At 38.6% G+C, this 21,032-nt stretch overlaps 3 protein-coding genes and 1 long non-coding RNA gene across 7 annotated transcripts in view; 2 read left to right on the top strand and 2 right to left on the bottom strand.

The window, feature by feature from the left end:
• Positions 1-6,322, top strand: part of LOC113572138 (zinc finger DHHC-type palmitoyltransferase 14) — a 33,861-nt gene extending 27,539 nt beyond the window's left edge. For 2 of the 3 annotated variants that reach the window (XM_027001460.2, XM_027001462.2), the window contains exon 10: positions 5,087-6,322. In XM_027001460.2, coding sequence (XP_026857261.2) covers positions 5,087-5,479 — 393 coding nt within the window. In that variant the 3' untranslated portion in view covers positions 5,480-6,322. The remainder of the gene's footprint in view (positions 1-5,086) is intronic. The other variant, XM_027001461.2, reaches the window with a different exon arrangement.
• Positions 6,323-7,120: 798 nt separating this feature from the next.
• lgals8b (galectin 8b) lies at positions 7,121-11,174 on the bottom strand. 2 transcript variants are annotated; one of them, XM_027001471.2, is made up of 8 exons: positions 10,697-11,174; positions 10,468-10,556; positions 9,821-10,031; positions 9,363-9,482; positions 9,244-9,270; positions 9,044-9,132; positions 8,790-8,955; positions 7,121-7,842 (listed from the first exon to the last, which is right to left on the bottom strand). In XM_027001471.2, exons 2-8 carry the CDS (start codon positions 10,536-10,538, stop codon positions 7,693-7,695), a joined length of 834 nt encoding a protein of 277 aa, XP_026857272.1. In that variant the 5' UTR covers positions 10,539-10,556; positions 10,697-11,174; the 3' UTR covers positions 7,121-7,692. The 2 variants fall into 2 exon arrangements, with proteins under 2 accessions (XP_026857272.1, XP_026857271.1); XM_027001470.2 differs by having other exon boundaries at positions 10,889-11,173.
• Positions 11,099-13,266, top strand: LOC113572148. The gene is made up of 2 exons (XR_003410074.2): positions 11,099-11,186; positions 13,155-13,266. It is a non-coding gene; the product is annotated as an uncharacterized LOC113572148 (long non-coding RNA).
• On the bottom strand, positions 11,389-19,208 carry gnmt (glycine N-methyltransferase). Its single transcript, XM_027001472.2, has 6 exons — positions 18,726-19,208; positions 15,886-16,013; positions 15,475-15,588; positions 15,265-15,407; positions 13,158-13,276; positions 11,389-12,847 (listed from the first exon to the last, which is right to left on the bottom strand). The coding sequence occupies exons 1-6, from the start codon at positions 18,929-18,931 to the stop codon at positions 12,676-12,678; spliced, it is 882 nt and encodes a 293-aa protein (XP_026857273.1). The 5' UTR covers positions 18,932-19,208; the 3' UTR covers positions 11,389-12,675.
• Between the last annotated feature and the right edge of the window lie 1,824 nt (positions 19,209-21,032).

The following is a 21,032-nucleotide window of genomic DNA, read 5'->3' as shown; positions in this document are numbered from 1 at the left end:
TTGTTTTTCTAACTTGCATTATAGTCTGCTGATGGGTTGGGGTGCTTTTAGCATAAAATGTTCTGGAAGTTAATTATAGAATAGGAAAAAATATATATCTTCATTGTAAATTACATGGATAAAAAGGCATGTGTGGGATTACTGTTCTCACTGTGAGGCTTAGTCTCTAAGACCACTTCATATCTCAGCATGTGTAGCTCTTTCTTCCGGTTAGCTAGAAGGTTCAGCTCTCTTGGAAATAAATGCTTTTTTTGAAGTCATTCCGTTTCACAGATCAAAACATGGTTTCGATGGATCACAAGAGATGCATTTGTAGCACCAGGAAATGGTGTGTCTGGAGAGATTTCACAAGCATATATGCTATAAAAGGATTAGCTTCAGTTAGAGCTATGAATCATCACAATTCTAAACTGTCGCCACTTAGTTACCAGGCATTACACCCACATATATATTACACTGTAAAAACTGACAAGACAGCTCAAATGGTTTGAAGAAACAAATAGCCTTAAACAATTAATTAACTCCAACATTTGAACATAATTTACTAAACTGAATATGAACACCGATATTTACTGCTGTGTAGACTTAAGTAAATCAAGTTTTGTTCCATTCTTTGTGCTAAGCTTAATTATGAAGTAACAGGACTGTAGAACTTATTGCAGTTTAGTCATTTTTACTAAATTGCATTTAAGTAAGGTTTACTTACCAGGTGTCTTCACCAACTGTACTTTGTTTTTTTTTTTGCTCAGATTGGATTTTCTTATCTTGAAGGTTCACATTCATAATTGCAAGTGACCTGTATTTGTCTGTAATGTGAACGCATCTGCCATACAAAAAGGACACGCATATGCACATTGATGCGTTTTTGCACAGATCACCAGTAACAACAACAACAAAAAAAATTCATATTTGTGAGATTAAAACTGGCAAAATGCACGCAAAAGCTAGCAGCTAGTGTATGTATTGCATTGTACTCTGGAGGACTGCAAACAGTTTAACTGCATATGATCTGGTCGAGAAGGACCAAAAAACCCAAATGGCTAGCTTTTGCTGTTTTCAGTTACTCATGTCACTGCTGTTGCTCTCTTCCATTGTTGTTTTGAGGATGATACCGCTAAGTGTATGTGGATAAGCAAAAAACCAAAAAAAAACACATGAAATCTGATATGACCATTCTCATTTAAGTTGCATGGCCACAAATTGGATACAAGTCCGATGTCGGTCCAGAGTCCATACTCTATCACTCTTTATAAACAGTCCATTACTTACTGGCTAAGGGTTTAAGATTTTTGTTTTCTAATAGTGCCACAAAGTAGAGGGAGTTTTGAACATAATGCATTTGAATACATTCGTCTTGAGACAGATATGCTAAAATTTATTTTATTGAAAAATACTGGATTATATTAACAATTTTAAAATGTTATTTTATTTAGTGTTGTTTGAATAGTTCCAAATGTTTTATTAGTTTTTTTTGTTATATTAACATGTGCAGTTGGTTTCTATGGTGTATTGGTGTAAAAACCTGAGGGCAAATTTAGAATTATAATTATTAATTAGAATTCAACATCTTTTATTCAACATGTCTTTACATGTTGCTTGGAATTTGTATTACTGCCAAGCATCATGGTTTCTCACCATGTAAAAAGCAGCAAATTATCTGCAGGCTTCACCCAGCCAATGTTCATCTACCTTTTGAGTGCCATTGTGTTTCATCATATTACCACAGTCTATAGGTGCTGGTTAGTTTGGGACCAGACGGAAATAGTGAATAATATCCAAGTCATATTCATTTTGAATTTATAACGAAGTTCTAACATTGCAGTGATGAATATGAACTTAAAAGCCGTCATTGCATATTATGGCCCTGTTTAATTCTTCAACAAAAGGCTAATTGTTCCTGTTGTATATCATTTGCCTGCATGCGGTATGTCATCTTGCAGTGCAGTCACACCTCAGACTTTGCTACCATGGCAACAGTGTGTAGCTTCTTGAAATGTAGTACATGACTTTCATAGTCCTGCCTGATGGTTGACACTGACACTTAGACACTGAAAATTTGGGAATTTGCATTAAATGACACCATTAGTGTTTGCTAACATTTTGTCTTTATTTTTGCATGTAATGAATGCAGTGATGAACAATTTTATCAATGGCTTAATATAGAATATTGTACAATGTCCATGTGATAGCAGGATAAAGCATTTTGGAGTTTAGTGTATAGTGCATATGCACATGTTGCAAATGATGGTGTGCTCTACTAGAGTGGCACGTGAATATACGTTGTGAAGGCTAAATAGTGGTTTTTAACTTTTTGATTTTATTAAAGCTCTTATGAATTTAACCCATCTGTCAGATGATAAAAAGGTGACAAATCATGGTTATTGTAATACATGTACTTTTACTGAAGAAGGAATTTACATGTAAACAAAGCTTGGATTTTGTTTAGATCTAGTGCTTTGTTGAAGGTTGCAATGGTGCAAGAGTCTAAAAGCTGATACTGCATTACCTAGGGTGCCGATGATTGATTAGATGATGGATTAGATAATTATCTTCTGTTTTAAAACTATTAGTCAGTTTTGGTATTCTTACCATGATTACTTGTGAAGTTTGGGGAATTTGCTTCAGAATTTATAGACAAGTTTTAAATTCTTTAAAAACCAGGCTGTGGCCATTTTAGAATGGCATTTTATTTACATATCAAAGAATTAAGTCCCTTTTTAAAAAGCTGTTTTGTAATGAATGCAGTTATCAATTCTGATATGATTAAAGTAGTAGTTATCATGGGTGTTTACTCTTCAAATTTAAAAAAAACTCAGGTTGCGCCTTGTACTCTTCAATTACAAAGATAAGATTGCCTTTGCCTTATAGTTAAACCCCAATGGGTTCTCAAAGAAATGGCACCTATCCTTACGGCATGAGACAGCAGAAAACTACTCATTTATTTAGTCATGTTTTGTGTCCTGAATAATGGGGCTAAAATTGATGAAACATCATGTCGAATACCAAACCCAATGATCTAAGCAATCAATTAATTATAAACCTTTGCTAAATCAGGGCTAGTTAGATAAAATGATCTATTCCTTTTTCCTTGTTCTCTTTCTTATATTTTGCTATCTAGAATAAGATTGTTTCGAAGGATTCCGACATTGCAACATCTGTGAACCTTCTTTTTAGATGTCATTGGGTTTGACTGGATTTTTGTGAAATTGATGAAGTGGGGAAAGTCTTGCTTTTTCTCATACTAGCAACACTGCTGAAAATTGTGATGACCAGCACACCTATATAAACTCGTTGGACATTCTGTTCTGAAATCATGGGCATTATGTGGCTGTAACAGCCTCCACTCGCTGGAAAGGCTTTCCACAAGATTTTGGAGTATGTTTGTGAAATGTTTTGAGTAAACGAGCAATTGTTGGGTTGGACCCTGATGCTGAACAACAAGGCCTAGATCGTAATAGATGTTTCACCACATCCCAGAGATGTTCAGTAGGGTTGAGGTTGGGTATCTGTGCAGGCTACTTGAGTTCATTCATACAGTATTTGTCAAACCATGTCTTTATGGACCTCGCTTTGCACACATGATGAAGGGTTGGAGCACAAAGGACCCATTGAAGGGGTGAAGCACAGGTGTGTTCTCACTGAAGGGGAAGGTAGTCTGTTGACAGAGACCACCACCCCCTGAAGGAGAGAGGGTGATGTGACGGGGATCGTCACTTCAGGCAGGTGAAACAGGTGCTTTGGTCTGGTGATCAGGGCACATGTTTATCGCCTGTAGGATCAGGGTTTCAGACCTGGGTGGGGTTGCAGGGTGGGAAAGCATTTATGCAGAAGCCTAGATAAATTGTAAGCATCAGGAGAGGATTACAGTGCTGTTCACCCATGGCAAAGAATTTGTGAGTTCTGCTTGGCAGATTAAGATGATGATTTTTTTTTTTCCTTCCCCCCCTTCCCTAGAGATACTTGGATCATCCAATTATCCAAGTATGGCCAGAGCAGGTATCAAATTCCTCTGTTAAGGGGCCATGATGGTGCTGCCCACTATGAAATTTAGCTCCTTGGTAGTGAAATTATAAACCTATAGCCTAAAAATCTAGAATTCGACTCATGAGAATAGTCCAGTGTTTTCGCTCTCCAACATTTCTTTATAATGAGCTCCCATGAGTTTTTCATGATGTGTTAGCATAGTTAGCTGCAAGGAAGTTTGATGCAGTTTGAACCAGCATTACATATATTTCTCTGAAGATGGGTCACCCAACGAAATACTTTGTTTAGCTCTCTTAAACGCGTTAGATTTAGCTACTTGCTTTGTCACTCACAGTTCAATGCATTATAGAAATCACTTTACATATTCTACCTGTCCAAGAGGAATGTGGCTAATTCCGAGTCCAACTTCATCCCCTTCATGTGTGATAATTCTTTCCATTTTGATCGAGCACTTGGCGCATGCGCGCATACACACACACACAGACACACACACACATGTGTGAAATATTCATTTATTTATTATTGAGATTCTGTTTTGGAATTTTTCAAACAGGCTTTCTGAAGCACCTAATGCACATGTGCCAGTGCCATTGCTAAGATAAGAATAATAATTTTTTGTGTTCTACCTGTTTTACAGTGCATTTGAATTGGTAAGAAAAAGTGGAAAATCGACTAATAGACCTTTTTAAGTGGCCCACGGATTTTTTTTCTCAGAGTAATTGTTCCCTCCTGTGATCCAAAATGGCCGTTAATGGTTGTCACTATTAAGGAAACAGAGCTATGATCAATACTGAAGTTTTATAATGGCCCTGCATGTTTCACTCGTTCTTTGATTAAATGGTACGTTTGGCCCAGGTAGAAATATGAATCCCTCGCACCCATTCACACCCCAGCAAGCAAGCAAGCAAGCAAGCAAGCAAACAAATAGATAAATAAAATTTTGTTCCCTCTGTTTACTTACCTAAACCCTATCAATAACACATTCTTTCTCTAGAATTGTTTCTATGTACGCCCCAGTAGAGTCCACTCTCCTCCACGTTTTTCAGCTCTTCTATTTCATCTGCCCTTTCTCTCTCTTGTTCCTTCTCTCTCCCTCATTCAGTGTGACCAAGACCAGTGCATTCAGAGCACCAAATTCGTTTTGCAGGCTGCTGCCACTCCCTTGCTGCAAAGTGAGCCCACAGCCGTGGCAGCCGAGTCCTCTGTCCCAGGCCGGACCACACTGGGAGGTCCCTGCACGTTGCTTCCTCTAGGCCAACCCACTCCACCAACCTCCACACCCAACTTGAGCTGTGAGCCAGAGATGCTGAGCCAGCCCGCACCAGAAGCCCACCATCATTTCCTCACACCCGAGGAGGCCCCCTCACCCCCCGGCATGCTGCCCTGTGGTAGCCCCCTGGGCCAGAGCCACACCATGCCTTTCTACAACCCTGCCAGCCAGGACTCGCTGCATGAGGACTCAGTAAGAGGCCTGGTCAAGCTAAGCTCAGTTTGAATGGACTCATGAGCTTTTATCATCGTCCGTCCCTCATTCATCCCTTTAATCTGTGCCAAGACCCTGGCAGCTCCTCACCATACCAACCTCCTCTCAGTGATATGGAAATCTTCAAATCTTGGGTCACAGGCCTCAGATTAGGGCCAGAACTGAATCCCATCCAGACTGCAATCTGTCCAACCTCTTAGTCACCAGGGAGCTGCCAAACTCAAAGAAAATCTCTTTGCTCCTCTTGTCTGGATGCACAACCTAATGCTCTGAATGCTGGGTAGCTATCAAAATAAAGGGCTGTTACCAGCCTGTGTGCATCTTCCCAATTAAGAGATGGTGTTACAGTTCCTCCTGAAAAGCTGCTTTACATGTGGATTGGTCTTTGTTTTGGTTTCATTTTTTCTTTTTTGTAAATTGGATGCCTGGTGATTTGAGAATGGACAGTATTTTGACTTTCATATTGATTGATTTTTAAAAAAAAAATTTTTTCTGACAGTTGATAATCTGAGTTACTGTCATCATGTTGCATATCAGTTATTTTTTACATAAAGAAAGGAATATGGTTTTGTGTTGTGCCATATTGTTTTTTCCTCATTAAATTAGTATATTTACTGTGGATATTAATAAATTCCCAGAGTTTTTATGGGATTCTGGAACAGATGTTCATGCAGCATGTTCATGCAAATCCATGGATTAAATCACTTTGGTGTCGTATGCTGCAAAGTTATCTCCTCCTGGCATAACTGCGGTGTTATCTTGTAATTATTACCTATGGTTGTTATCCACCAACAAGACCTATAATACTGTGTCATGAAAAGATTCACTGCCCAATAAAAACTCAAATTCACACAAGCACTAGTGGCTAGCACTTGTATACATGGGGATCTTTCGGGATTTGATTGACTACACTGAAACAAGTGGTTGCGTTCATTCACTTTGGCATTTTAGTTATTTACTTTGCAAAAATCAGATCTTAAAGTAAGTGTTCAATAATGTGTCCATATGCCAGAACGTCTTTTTGAAATGACAGAATGTTTGTGGGGATTGTAGTTGAAATCATCAATTTTAATATTTTCATCCAGATAAGATTAATTATATAGACATTACTGGTATGTTATTCACTTATGAAGAACAATGTTTGAAATTCTAGAATCAATAGGTTACACTTAAAAATATTCCCTTTTTCTGTAAATGATTTAAAGGCACATCAAGTAATTGAATGGTTATTTAATGATTCTTCCCCCTCCCATAGATATCTACCACCATCTGGTGGCAGTATGGATGTGGTGCATACGAAACAAGGTCATTGTATCTAAATGTGTTGATCCAGCATAGAGGCATATTTGGTAAAACTGCAGTCTTCATGATTCGGAACACCTATGTGCAATAAACTTGAACTGGTGGTCAGTGTTTTGACCAATTAAACAGGTCTTACAGGCAACCTAGAAATCATCTTAACCCTATATTATCTTTTAATGTGGAAGTGTGGTAGTTTCTGAATGATGGAAGTAATGTTATCTTATGAAGTCTAGGTCTATTTTGGCCCTGACAGGAAAACAGAATCGGAATGAAGATGTGGATAAACTGCACAATGGTTCAGAATTTGGTAAGCCTTTTAAATAATAATACATTTCATTAAAAAAGCCCACATTGATTACATGCTTTATGTATAAAGAACATTACATAACAGTAACACTAACAGTCCATTTGCACCCTTTCAGCTGTATTTCCATATATAGTTCAGCAGTACCATTTCCACCAAAAAGAAATGCTTTTTTTTTAACAACTTGGGAATCACAACAAATATTGGTCATCCATATAAAAAATGTTGACTAGCTCAGGTTTTCATACTGCCTAACATATTTTTATTTTACTGTACCTAGTTGTAAAAAGTGCTTTTATTTGTAGCAAATCCAGGTGTTATTTTAAATTACTACAGTTTCTGTAAATCTACAGGTTCTGTAAATGCTTACTACTTAATTCTCCCCGCAACACCACCATTCTTACATATAAGGCAGGAAAGGTACTTTTCTGCAAACACTATGTAGTGAAGTACATACTGTTGCAACATTACTATTGTCTCATTTTTATAAACTCAGCCCTTTTTCCCCATTAGCTATATAAAGGAAATATGGGCACTACTTGTCTAGGATATAGATGTATTATTACAGTTATTAAACAAGGAAGGCTGAAGTCAGAATGTTCCGTTGGTGGTTACACAATCACCATAGTTTAATGTCCTGTAATTCCAGGTCTCCCATGACCTCCAGCTGGTTAATAGATGTCAGATCCTGCACTCTGTGCCTATAGTCTAGCAGATGGGCTCCATTTACAGCGATTTTAAACTGATGAGATTGACACAGGATGATTATCTGAGGGGACAGAAAGTAGCATTTGTATCAATACATCACTGATGTCAGCCCAATCCAGAGGAACAGCCTCTCTTTAAGCAAAACAATGTGCCTGCATGCATTCACAGCTGTGTGTGTAAATGTTATTACACCCGCCATGGGAAAGTCTGCCAGAATGAGTTCCCAAGGTCCCATCTCCAGTGAGAAGTAAATGTCTAATACTTAGTCACAACAAATTAACCATGGCTCATTTTATTTCTTTGTGCTTGTTCCTCGTCTTTGCAAGTTTCACTAGTTGATGCAGCAGTGTGGACTTGTATTGTGGAATAAGGAAAAAGTGAATTCTTTGGAATGACCTGGATTTCTGCATTGATTATTAATAAAAATGTGATCTGGTCAAAGTCACAATTATAGACAAGTGCAATCTAACTAAACTATGAAAACTAAACTAATATTACACTGAGTTGTACTGTTGATGATTTTTTTTTTTTTTTTTTTTTTTTTTTTTTTTTTTTAAAACTGAGCACATGGTGTAAACATCCAGGTAATTCCAAAGGGTTCACTTACTTTTTCTTGCAACTATAGCTTGGGCTACACTTGTTTCCTTCAAGACATAAGCTTTTTCTTTATGAACAACCTTTAAACAGAGGTAGATGGGGACATCAAATTGACCTAAGTGAGCCCACAACAGATTTAACCACATGACATGGATAACCATGCTGAACAGATGCTGAACAGTACAGCATGCCTGCGAATGAGACAAATGAAATCATGCAGTTTCTACCCTTTTACAGTTGTATTCCTCCCTGCTCCTAACCACATGCAAGACTGTCACAGCTGCTCGTTTGCCCTGACTGTGGGACCAGCCTATGTACCGCAATACATTAGAACTGTACTTCACATGTGGCTTGACGCTTGGAAGACACACGCGAGTTGCCCCATTGTTGAACTCTATAAGACAACCGTACCTCAAAGTATTTCCCAGACGCAAAGGGGAAGCACGGAAGCTCCAGCTCCTCTGGACCCCATGACTGGCTCAAGAAAGAGTTGCGGATGATCACGCCTGACTTGATCCGTGCGTTGAGGTGCAGGGCAATGTTTTCTGACTGGCTGCATCTCAGGTTTACTGTGAAACTAGGAGGAAAAAAGTGAACCTTCCCTAATGATATGAATTTCGTATTCAGTATTTAAAGCAACATGCGACCTTACTGTATTAACTTACCTGTGAGGAAATAAGCTTACATGACCCTTGATTGTGATGTGCTGTCCAGGACTGACTCCTTTAAGTATACTGCCTTTGTAGGGTATACTCTTGGGATGGGTAGGGATAAAAGCATGTAAAATGGTAGTCATTCTGGGCTCTGAAGAAAAATTCATTTAGATAGCATTAGTAGGCTATAATACTTAAGGGTGAAAACTTACCAAATCGCCTGATTCTGAAAATATTGCCTGTGAAGAGATTGTGGCATTTTATAGGTAACTTCCCAACTGACCCTTACCTTAAAATCAATAACTGACCAGCAAAAAGGAATAAAGCTTACTGAGTTAGGGACATAGCCGATGGCATGTATTTGGACTTTTCCTGATATGGAGAATGTGTTGACTCTCTCTAGAGGGATTCTGTGTTTATACTCCAGTACATGTGCACCATTTACTGCCACCTGGAGGAGCAACAGAACAATGTCTAGGAATCGAGTCACACAGTTTAAGATTTTACTAGCATTGAATGATTTTTAGATTAATATTTCTGATAAGCATTTTGACTAGGAAACTTTAGGAAAGTAGAAAACAGTATCATTGTAACATCGCAAAAACAGGATCAGATTCACCATCAGCATGATCATATGTATAAAACCGCATCCAACGCAGAGACATTTTGTGACTACAGGCCCAAACACATGCTGGATCATGTTAAACCCCAGTTATGTCTAAGCTTTACTGATGTCTTCTATAATAACATCAGACACCTTTACCAAGAACCTGGGGCCGTTACTCTTACCTTGAAGATGTTTTCCTGGACTAGTATGATCGTCTCAAATGATGCTCCTTGTTTGAAGGGCATCTCCTCAAGCTTTTCCTCTTTACCCCAGCTCCCTCGCTGTAATGAGTTGCAAATGATGCACGGAGAGGTCCTGAAGCGGGGGTTAAAGTGAAATGCCACGTCGGCCCGTGGCTTTGTGCTGCTGCCACAGGTGAGGTCAAACTGGAACCTGTGAAAGGAAACCGATTAACGCACTGACAGGCCTGCTCAATTATACTGCTGCATGCTATGGACAAAAATGTGTTAGTTTATATGGCTACATGTTGCATTTGTAATAAGCCGGCATATTAAATCACTACAGCTAACCTTTGAATTATATTTTCCCCAAATGTATTTACATTTGTTGGAATGTAAATACATTTGGTGAAAATGTAGGAGTTTGGGTTTACAGCCCAAAATGCAAAGGTGTGTGTTTTGTAAAGGGCATATGGAATCCCACAGCAATATCAATATTTGTAAAGGCCAAGAAAGAGGTGATCAACAAACAGTATATCGTGTAGTCTACAGCATTACTAACTACAGTCATTTGATTACTGTGCACAAGCTATGATGGTTTCTATTGAAAATGCGTTAGAAATTCAACTTAAACGTAATGATTGTGGTACCTGTCGGACTCATTGAGAACACAGCCCTGAATAACAACCATCTCTCCCGGATGAAGCCCCCCTGGTATCATTCCCGTGAATGGAACTTCCTGTAATGGATGATAAACCATTGGATTTTCATGTTAGCGATGTGGCCTAAATAACAGCGCAGTACGGAATACCTGTAACAAACCTTCTATCGGTAGCCTAACGTGGTATATTTTAACCCGACTGTTCGCGATGTGGTTACCTTAAATTCGTAAGTAGTAGTCTTCGTTCAAGCAACATTCGTTATTATAAATATTACACGGAGCACATGGGAAACGCTTAACAGAATCCCGCAGGACGTTCATCTGATTTAACTTGAACGGATGCCTATAGTATAGTGTAGAAAGAGCTGGAATGCAGGTTGTGAAGGGACCAACACTCGGCGATTACTTACCGGATTAAAAATCGTCTGTTTCGCATTTGCTACGGACATTGGAAACCCTGGATAATGCGTAACGGAGAAGTTGGTTTGTCGATGTGCAATGTTTACAAATATTTGGCCTGCGCAGAACGCTTATTTTTTTCCCATTGGATAGTAATCGCCACCCGCCTTTAAAACGAGTGACGCGCCAGTGGGTGTTGAATGAATGAGATCGGATTATAGGACAATATATGGCACCTTTGCTGCAGTTGCTCTTTCTACGACTCCATTCCAATCCGAACACTCAGCATAGGCGGTTCGTGTATGCATGGTAGGTATGAAATAAATATGATAACTCCCATTTCACTTGTAGATTTATATGCATAGCACTGAATGTTCAAACGCACCTTGAGGTCAAAAGTACTACAGAATCTTACCGTGTTTTATTGCAATGGTGAAAATAAAAGATAGCCAATCATAAGGGTATTTAACTTCTATATTCTAGGAAACCAAATGAAACACTGACACAAATATCAACACAGCAATTTTTATTTACTGTAATGCTTTGTAAAATAAGACTTTCAACAAAATCTATTCTTTACAAGTAATCTGGATACAATACTCAAATTTTGTCACAAAAAAAATCACAATTTATTTATTTTTTTTACAGAAAGCAGACTTTAAGTAGTCTTTAAGATCATCATTTGTCAAAAGCGCTGTTCATTACTTTTACTGAAACGCCCCTAGTCTACCCACTACAATCCATAAATGCTCGCCAAAGCCGGACAGTAAATTAGTATTATTATCTTTGACAGGTACATCAAAGGCTGAATTTATCCCAGTATCCCCTTACCCTCCCTCTAGCCCCTCATCAATCTCTCACAAATACAATAAAATGAATTTTTGCATTATGCCCTTTCATACATTTCTCCATCTACGGTCTGTCCAATAGATGGAGACTCTTAGTGGTGTGCTTTCAGTTCTCGTAAGACAAAAGATTGTATTGTATTATTGTTTACTTGTATTATTATTACTGTGCATTCATATGCACTGTTGATGCAGACAGAGACGTTCCGGCAGTGCGAAGGATTTTTTTATGGTTTCAACTTATACCAATAAAGCAGAAGCTGGACAAAAATAAATGCGAGCTAGTTAAATTCACAAATCAATGGTCACACTAAGTAGGGAACGTTTAACCAGCTTTATCCCTTCTAACCATTTCAACTTAAGGCATGTGGTTGTGGATTAAAAGACAGCAGAGCACATTTGTGCACGCTAAATAGGCTCAGCATAGTTTGGTGAAGTCCTTGCCCAAACACACCTGATTCAGCCTGTGCTTGAGCACACAGAGCACCAAACTGATTTGCTTGATTCCAAGCAAGACTAAAGACTGTAATAGTGAATCGCAAAACAGTACAAATCAATTAAAGCTTTATATTCCATGTACAGTTATGTATGTTTCCTGCTATATCTTTTAATAATTGCCACCAAGTGACAAAATAAAACATCACTCTTTTTGGTGAAAATTTGAGAGTCCTTAACGAAGAGTAATATTTAGAGGAACAAATCAACATAGGAACATGACTTCTCTGATGAACACTTGGCAAATAAAGTCCTGACACTGAATAGGTTCAGAAAATTGTTCTATAAAATTTTGAGCAGCAGGAATTTGCTGCATCTTCTGCTATGGCTTGATTTTGCTGCAAGGCTTTGGAAGCAGAAGCTGCAGTATGGAAGCAGCAAATGAAAGAGCAAAGTACCAGAGAAATAAGACAAAGCAAAGCAAAGAAAAAAGTGTTATTTGGATTGTAAATATTACTTTAAGCAGTCTTTTTAATGACATGGATAAAGTAACGAGGAACGTCTTCCTGCCCAGATGTATAATGCTTAAAATCTCCAAAAACGTGCTGCTCACATTTTCCAAAGAATGCTCCCTTCAGAAGCTCCTTGAAGCTCTGCAGCCGGTGAGGATAATACGACAAGCGGAATTTACTACAAAGCAAACACAGGGGGGTAGATGAGGAATCAACACCTGTGAATCACACAAGACTGCCACATAAATGACAAATCACATGCTAAGCAATCAGCCTCTAGCAGCCTAAGATGAAATAGTAACGTAATAAAAATTGTGAAAATATATCATGGATGAAAGAAAACCAACAGTAGCAAACCCAGCCATACGTTGGCTAGGCATTTATTCTTCATATTCACATCAATATTGTAATTTCATAAGATGTTCTTGTAATCTTTGCTTTATTGAAAGTTTTCTGCGTTTTATCTCCTTCCTGTCTGAATACAGCACCTTGTCTCGGGTGGGGTTTGTACACCCTGAGGGATCTCCAGGGAGTAGTCAAGCGTGACCATATGGGGCTTATTGTTGACCCAAAGCACTGATGTGGAGATGTCTTGTTTCAAGTCACTCTGCAATACAGACACCAGTCAGATGTCTCAAACAGGAACAGCGTGTATTATTATCTACATTACATACTAATGCTATTTAGCTGGATTCCACAAGTAAAAGTACTAAAGTTGTCTGTTAGCTTTTGGTAATTTCAGATTCCAGTAAAAATACAAGACATGGGATTGACATGCCAATCTTTGACAAACGACTGCCTATTTTGTAATCATCATCTCTGTGCACTTATTATTTTTCTTGTACATATTACTGTCATTTTTTTCAATGTTATCTATATGGAAATATACACTGTTAATGTGCACACCTGTTGAAATTCAGATTTATATATAGATCTCTTGCTCATTTAGCAACCTGACATACTTTGCTGGAATGTCTTTCACTTTGGGTGACTTTATGGCAAGTTATTGTACAAATCTTTCATGAACTTTGCACTTTGTTGTTCTGTCCAAACAAACTGACTGGACAAACATTTTCCATTTGGAAAACATTTAAACATCTCGGCAAAAACAAAATTTAGCTCTAGGAAATACCAAAAAATATATAATTTTTTGTATAATGCCTCTTTTTATATTTTTCCATGTACAATCTGTCCAACAGATGGAGACTGAGAACTTTATTTGATTCTCTATGCCATAATATGCTCAAACCTGTCATAATCTTACAACTTCATAGAATGTTTTCTGTTTAGCTTCTGCACATTTAAACGAATGAACACTGTCAAAAGAAGTAAATAGTCTGTTATTAGTTCACCAGTTATCTTAGACATGTGTGGCTGCTTCTTTGTTGACAAAACATTAGAAAAATCTCTGTGCACTTATTACTTACTTGTTCTTATTACAACCACTTTGTTCAGTGTTATCTATTGTAATGCGGAGTGATCACAAGGCGGATGCGTATGCTGAGCAGAGCGAGACTTATTAGGGGAAAATCCAAAATTGGGGTCATTAGAACAGTCCAGGGTCAAATTACCAACACGAAGAGTTCTAGGATACATGATAAACAAAAAAAACAAACACACGAAAACAGAAAAGGGAAACAGGATACAGCGAATAACACAACTGACACGAGCAGAGACTTGGACTAACCGAGGCTTGGATAACAACTACGAATAGCAAACATGACAGAGACCACAAGACTGAACAAACACAGGGTGTATATACATGTAATGAGAATTAAACAAGAGGCAGGTGTTACAGATGTTACAGCGAAAAACAAAACAAGGACCGTAACAGAACAGCTAAAATGAAACAATGACACGACAGAGGGAAACCATGGAGACAGGACACTAGCAGGGGCCAATCGTGACATCTATTAGGAAATATGCAGTTAATGCGGAAACCTGATAATATATTGCTGTTGTAGCAGCAATTGGCTATTTGTCTATCTGCTTGCCTGCTGTTGCTATGGCAGCAATGAAAATAGGACATTTAAGGAGAACAATCTTATCTACATTCTCACAACTTTACACTCCAGTAGAATGAATGTTTTATGGTTTAAACATCTATTTTTATTATTTACTGTAAAACAGGAAGTACATTGTTAACCTCAGCTGATAGTCTGTTGTTATAAGGTTACGAAAACTAGAAAGCTTGAAAGGAAAAAAAAAACCTCTAGAAACTATTAATGCAACCGGGCATGCAGTTCAGATACTTCCGTGGTCACTTGCTCAACTTTATGAAGCTGATTCCCTCAAACAGAAAGCTGTTATTACTTATGTAGCATTTGTGTGCACTGTATTTTTGGGAGCAAATAACCATGAATTCACATCAGCAGGATGTCATGAATGCACTGAAAGTGGAGATGACCACAGGTGAGAAAACAAAAAATCTGAATCATGGATTACTATGTAAGAGAGGTGTCCTTGTTACTTATTTACTCTGTTATTTATATTACTATGTACTGTTAACTTTATGAACATTGCGAGTAAGCTTTTGACAAAATAGTGGTACTTTAAAAGTGTTACTTTTTTTAGAAAAATAAACATTTACCCTACCTGATAATAAATGTTCTTCCCTTGGGGAGCAAGGCCAGTCTCCAGCATGTAGTCATAGTTACGGTGATCAATAATCATGATTCCGCCAGGCTTCACCATGCTGGCAATGTTCTGGAGAGCCAGCTTCTGATCACTCTGGTCTCCTATGAGATAATTACTCAGTCAAGCAACTGAACTGAACTGAAACATTAATGAGCTGAATATTCTTACCTTTAAAGTCTGGTAAATGAGCGAATGAGTTTCCTAGACAGATAACTGCATCAAATCCGTCTCCCTGCTTTTGAATATCGTCTGGTAGAGTAAGCCAGTTAGCCTCTTCAATTACTGCAAGGAAAAGATTACAGCAGTGTACTTGGGGACCCTGAGGCAGTGTTTGCAATACTCTGTTCTTTTGCCACCAGGAGCCCTTTTCTAATTATTTTAAGTGGGAGCAACCCATTTTGCTCTCTGTTTTTGTGCTCAGCTTATGTCATACACATTTGTTTTGTTTGTTTGTATGCGTTGACCAATCGGGTCAGGGTATTGATCTGTTATAATCATGACTCCACAAATCAGATTGTGCACATGCTGGAGGCATGTCCCCACAAGTTATCTCTATTGAATTTTAGAGCCTCTTCGTACCCCATTGGTCAAAAGCTGGCTCCTTCCTCCTTTCCCATCTCTCTTTGAGAGCATACTTCAGCATCTTGTCACTGGCATCCACACTAACAACCTTGAAACCTTCCTCCAGCAACATAATAGAATCCACTCTGGAAAGAAAAAAAAAAAAAAGTCACGGGTAAACAACACCATAATCCATGTGATTTCCCAAAGTCACGGGTCAATTCACATCTGACATTTCAAACCACTGCCCTATAGAGACAAGGAAGACATGCCTCATGAATCTTTTCTATACTAGCACTCAGATCTTCCACTGCCTGTCTGTACATCGGTTGCTGTCTTCAAAAACAGAGTGAAGCCCAGCCTCCAAGATGCCCTTGACCCCTACCCACTTCAATGCTCTTGATAAATCCTACACATTTTAACGTATACATAGATAGAAAAACCTGCATTTCCAAAAACTGACTGACCTGAAAAATTAACAAAGTGGACAATATATTGTTTAACACAGTTAATCAGTTGAACCCTAAACTTTACACTAATAACAATTGTGATTAACAGATAATGATATAGATTCCGCATAGAAAGCTACAGGAAGTGATGAATACAGATTTCAGTTTCAGCACCTTTAAATGATGATGATGGTGTTGTGATGCACTCAACCTTTAAACATGCTTAGGTAAGCCTGATGATAAATTATCATTTGGTACCCAAAACCTTATGCAACAAATGGATCTGGCTTTATGCAACAAAAAAAACAAACAAAAAAAACAAAACAGATTTTGTAGTATCCACATGAGTGAAGAGTGTAACTAAGTGACTGGATTCATGGATTTTCATGGATTATGCTGAATGTGCATTCTGTGAGTCATAAAACAACTCCGTTATGCAAGTGAACTGGAATTCAAGGCTATTATTAGGTTAGGTTAGTGTGTCTGTGTTTGGTAGAGGGGGTGTAACCTTTGGGGTTGGGCAAAAGAAAGCCTTTAGTAGATGTATAACACTACTGCAGCGCTGCCGTCTCTCCTTACACCTACTGTTCCATTTTACCAGGCAAGAGAAAGCATATACCTTCCCTAGATAAAACTAGGTCTAAGATAGGTCCGTTATACCAGTAGGGGCTTTTTGATTTTCAAAACCTTCCTGCTTCACTCTTTTATTTTTCGTTCAGTCAGTGAAGAACCACTGAAAGAAACTAGGACAGGCAGACTGATCTTTCCCCAGCTAAACATTTCTAGTGCTGGGTGAATAATCCCATCTTTGCCAAGACACAGAAAATGGGACAGCTAATGTGTAACCTTGGAGCTGTTCTCTGTAGCCTGAATAGCCACTTTAATAGAAACACCTTCACTTAAAGTCTATATCCCATCTGTTGCCATGCACTATGTGTATTATGCATCCTGTAGTCCATCAGTCAGTTTGACTGCTGCTGCTGACTAGATTGTTTTGGGTGGTGGTACACGCACAACCCAGAGTGACAGTGACACATGTTAAAAACCTCAGCAGTACTGCTACTCAAACACAACCCTACACAGGAACCTTACACAGGATGATACGAAGTGATGGCAAAGGATTTTTTTGTAGTTGGTGTCAAAACATGCATTGGATGCAAATTAATAAATAAAGAGTGTATTCTCAGAAAGATGGATGCCATAAGTCCAAGGTGAGAATTGTTCAATAACGATGTCTTAATTTTCTTCCTATTGGATAGTCATGATTCAGTAAAGTGATAAATCCCAGAACTTTCCTCAGAATCAGGCATTTTGTCCTATGCAAAATAAATACCCGTTTCTTGTGTGTTTTATATAGTGAATCCAAATGTTTCTAGGATGAATCCATCACCCTTATGTTTTGTTGTGTTGCAGTATACTTACATATGTATAGTTTAGAAAGTGGAGCAAACTATTGCTGGACACTGAAGAGGGATGTTCCTAAAATTAAATATAAGCTAAAATCATACACCTGTACATTTTATGAGTACATTTGTACATATCTGGTGTTTAATAACAGCCTTATTTATGAATAATGTGAAGTTTTAAGTTTAATTGTTTTGGCACTTGGCAACCAACAAATATTTTCAGCAAAAAAAGCAGCTCAAATAGTACCTTAGATATTTAATGGTTGTAGGATCACTGACGGGCAGTGTTAAGACTTCTGACAGGAAATAACTCATGCTTGTTAATTGAGTACCCTGATTTCAACAGTCAAATCCTACTGCTTTTACTTTATGACTCACTCTACCCTTTTTTAAACATGTAGTTCATGTGTACTTGCCAACCTGATTGCTGTATCCATCCATTCATCCACCTATCTATGTGCCTATATAATTTGTGGGTAAAATAAATGAACAGGGAGTTCTCTTAATTCTGTTTACTCAGAGATGGCCAAATGTTTCGTTACTGCCATGCAGATTTTTAACTGACGCTGGGTGTTGTCACCTAAAAAATATTAATTTAACTGATTAACCCTTTTAAAGATTACAGCAGCCCTTAACAGGGCATCACAGTCATCACAGAGTATAAAACAGCAGGTAAACCAAAATTACTGGGCTGTACTACATTATCTGGCTATACTTATTGAGTAGGAAGGGACTCTTGTCATCAGCATGGCCTTAACTGTCATTGTCAGTAAATCATTCATTCTAGCTTGTCATTTCCATCAAATGTCTACGTTAAGATCAAGGGTCTGTGTGACGCAACACCTTCCTACAAAACACGTCTAAATGCAGAATCAACGGCAGCTGCGTTTCAAAATAACTTATCAAACACATCCGTGTAGTTAAATGGACTTCGACTTCAACTTCCAGATAAACAGTTAAACAAAACCGAAGTGCGTTTCGTCTCCGTGAGCATGCGCCATACCCTGTGCCGCAGGCTACATCCAGGACCCTTTGACAACCGTGCTGCTTCAGCAAAGACACCACCCAACTTTTGTATTCCTCCGTCCTACTCCTTGTGTCTCCAATGTAAAGTTGCCACACTTTTGCTGCTTTACCGTCGGCGTACTGGTCAGGAAGACCGACTGCAGCGACGCCGAGAGAACGCGTACGGTAAACGCTGTCGACCATTCTGCACAAGCAAGTGCTTTTCGAGTCTTACTGAACAAAGGTGTGGCTACGGCTGGCGTGGCACTGATGTACGAACTGGTGTACGCGACTAGTTTGTGTCCGAGGAATTTTGGTTGCACGTATCTGTTGTCCTTTGTTGTATTTATACTTGCGAACGCAACATCGAAACGAAAACTTTCAACCAATCAAATGCGACTGTTCCATCACGCCTACGTTTTTACCGGTCAATGCCAAATGGGGGGGACGTTTACCGAGGGCGCGCGTGTCGAAGTAACCAGTCTTCCTCTGCGTTTCGTCATATTTCTTTTGGAAGCAGCACGATTGGTGCCACGCGCACTGTGCCGGTAAAAGAACGGATTTCGCTGTCACAAATGAATTTTAAATAAATTATGCATGTGCATTTTTACACTACCAACAGCGCAGTCACATTAATGAAACCTGTAGAACTCTTTATTTATTTATTTATTTTTGGAGGTGTTGGCCTGCATGGTTGGCTGAGTCAAAGTGACTTGGCAAGTTTCATTCTGACTAGAATAATAAATGGTAAACTCTATTTCCAGCACATGGTAGTGCTGTTGGCATGGGCATGCTACTTCATATTAAATTTCAATAAGTTTTCTCTCAAGTCCTGAGCAGAAACAATATAATGATGGATTTTTTTAACCTTAGTTTAAAGACCTTATCGCACCTTATCTAAAAGTACTGTGTTGATGTTTTGTCCACTTTTCTTTGGAAATCTGCACATGCACAGACATACAAAAACAGTGCTTTGTCCTTGACTCTCGATCCTCCCCAGTAATCTTTTTAATCATTCAGTGCTGCTCAACCCATAATCTCCATATGACCTCACTAACCCCAGCAGGAGCAGAATTTTTCTGACACAAAATCTTCCAAAAAATGTAAAAGAAAAAAGTGATGGGATTGCAGAACACTAAAACTACACCTCTTGCTTTGAAACTGGTGCCTTTGAGTTCAAACCTTTTTATAAAACAGAGATTATATAACAGATAAATCAGACCTCTGTCCTAAAATATCTCCTGTGCCCAAAATGTGTTATATTATGAACTCCTGGCATGAACTCCTTTTCAACCGCATTTATATAAGTTAAAGCTCCTGATTTAAGGGTTTTCCATCTGCCAGTTTTGCACACTGCATGAATGACAAATAAAATAAATAGATAGATAAATAAATAAATTAATTAATAGATGCCCTGATGACAATCTAGTCTGTTGGTAATGGCAATGCCCCACCTCATTCTACATACAAAGGGAAAACCAAACATTTCATTTGTACTTCACAGCTTCCAATATTTAGCCACGTCTTACAAGTCATGGGAAATTTGTTTATGATTTGTTTAGGAAGCTGCTCCTGACTTTGGGGGGGTGGGGGTGGGGGGGTGTCAGGTGTTGAGCTGTCCTCATGCTAGCCTAGACAGCAGCTGTATGATACTGCTTCTGACCTTGTGGGGGTTGGGATGTTCTCCATTCTAGCTTAGACAGCAGCTGGCTCCAGGCGGAGCACTCCCAGACAGGTCAGATAGTGTTAACCTTCATCCTCCTTTCCTAACCAGAGTAGTGTCAGTTGATGTGTTTATGTATTCAGTGGCGATTCTAGTCTGTTGTGGCCCTTGGCAAAAATTCACAGGGCTACCTTAAGGAATTCAGGCCTCACACTGTCAATGCAAACTTTGCACATTGCCACTGCTGTAGGTTAATGTTTGTTAGCCCTCGGGGGCCCCCTCACTCGCCTGAGGCCCCAAGGAGTTGCCTGCTTTGCCCGTTGGCAAGCAGTGCCTCTATGTATTGTGAGGGTGGAAAAGTGTTAAGTCTTATCTCTCAACTAAGCTAAAATATGACAACACATTCAAAGGCAAGCATGGTTTTCTAATCTTGGTGTGTCAATGAAAAACACATTCTGAGTGAAGATTTAAAAATGGTGGTATTTTTTATGCTTGAAGACCTGGCAACCATTATTTGATTAAACTTTGAAACAAGGAAGAGGTGTTTGCACATCTAAAATGATAAACTTGGCAAATTAACTTGTATATCGATAATTGAAACTTTTTTCAGTATAAACCCTGAAAATTTTCATTAGTAGAATA

The sequence above is a fragment of the Electrophorus electricus genome, chromosome 13 (assembly GCF_013358815.1).
Source record: "Electrophorus electricus isolate fEleEle1 chromosome 13, fEleEle1.pri, whole genome shotgun sequence".
Classification (NCBI taxonomy): domain Eukaryota; kingdom Metazoa; phylum Chordata; class Actinopteri; order Gymnotiformes; family Gymnotidae; genus Electrophorus; species Electrophorus electricus.
This window is presented reverse-complemented; position numbering and strand designations above follow the sequence as displayed.